Source organism: Aplysia californica, unplaced genomic scaffold (genome assembly GCF_000002075.1).
Source record: "Aplysia californica isolate F4 #8 unplaced genomic scaffold, AplCal3.0 scaffold00007, whole genome shotgun sequence".
NCBI classification, from domain to species: Eukaryota; Metazoa; Mollusca; class Gastropoda; order Aplysiida; family Aplysiidae; genus Aplysia; species Aplysia californica.
Window position 1 is genome coordinate 1235179 of NW_004797277.1, and position 1423 is coordinate 1236601.

General features: G+C 40.4%; 1 protein-coding gene across 2 annotated transcripts in view; it reads right to left on the reverse strand.

Moving 5' to 3' along the window:
- The window catches only part of LOC101852810 (E3 ubiquitin-protein ligase Zswim2), a 43077-nt gene that overhangs the window by 27844 nt on the left and 13810 nt on the right, over positions 1–1423 (reverse strand). For both annotated transcript variants that reach the window (XM_013081483.2, XM_013081490.2), the window contains exon 11: positions 757–1037. In XM_013081483.2, the coding sequence (XP_012936937.1) occupies positions 757–1037 (281 nt within the window). The remainder of the gene's footprint in view (positions 1–756; positions 1038–1423) is intronic.

Sequence of the window (1423 nt, forward strand, 5' to 3'; positions counted from 1 at the left end):
AGAGAGAGAGAGAGAGAGAGAGAGAGAGAGAGAGAGAGAGAGAGAGAGAGAAGTATGTACTTGATAGAGTCATGGCGCAGGACTGATTGCCACTCTCAGATATTTGTATAGTTTTCAGATCAATACAATATTAGCAAAACTGTAGAGAAAGACAGAGGGTTAGATAGAGAGAGAGAAAGAGAGAGAAATATTGATAGAGAGGGAGTGAAAGGATCACGATTGAAACTATGATCATTGAGCATTTTCTTACAAATGGAAATGCAATATATAAATATAATTCATTATTTAGTATAGTTAACATCAGTGTAAACTAACCCACATTAAAAAATATTTAGCAGCAATCACTATGAAATCATTTCTCCAAAAAAATATTTATGTTTAGGTTATGTTGGTAATCTTGAGATTGGGCAACCGCAATCATGAGATTGAAGGCTCAGGTTTCAACTGTGTCCTTGGGGATTGCAAAAATGTAGTTATTTTTTAAAAAGTATACAGCAAAAAACGCGTTTTGAGAAAATGGACGATAAAGAAACTAAATGACAGACTTTATGAAGATATGGGGATGACTAACATGCTTGATATGTGATAAAATAAGGCTTTGTGGGGTTCTTATGGGATTTAAAAAATAGTTGTAAGAGAGGCTGAAGAAGCCAGAAATGACAACAGCCCCCTCCTCCCCCTCCCCTTTAAAAGATCCTAAAGAAGCATGCCCCTGTGACAACAAGTTCACCTTTCAAGTATTTCCAAAGAACTTACCTGACACAGTGGACGTGATCGAGCTAGCTGAATTCCCTCGGCTTTCCAAATGCGTCACACCAAAATCTGCTTCCGGTGTCTGGCCGTTGGATCCAAAGGTAGAAGATCCCGAGGCCAGGAACTGAATTAAATCGGCGGGAGTGAGGAGCTGGTCCCCGGCCCCTGCCACGGATGGGTCATGGTGAGCAGAGCGCAGCTGTTGAGTGATCCTGTCTCTCAGCTGACTCGCTTGTTGAAGTAGCCTTCTTCCCGGGACATTCTGGGGGGCTGAAAGTCTCTCGCTGTAAAGAAACGTAATTGTTTCACCTAAAGAAAAATACATTTTAAATGTTTCACATAAAGAAAAGTATTCAACGGCGCCTGTTGTGTAGTAGTTAGATGCTTCGCTTTCGCACGCAAGAGACCAAGGTTTGATTTCAAAGTGGGGAGATTTTTCATCGAGTATGTCAGTCTTTCTACTAGGATGCTGTATCCCTCTCAGTCCGGGTTGTCTCTTTTACATGAGCTAAATTATGTCGAGGGGGGAGTAAAAATAAAACACTTACATTTTAAACAAAGTTTTTGTTTCACTAAAAGAAATGTGCATTGACACATTAGAGGGTACCTTACACATAAAAATCAAGAAATGAATCGTTCAGAAGTCCGGGGAGTCCTAATCACCTCCTCC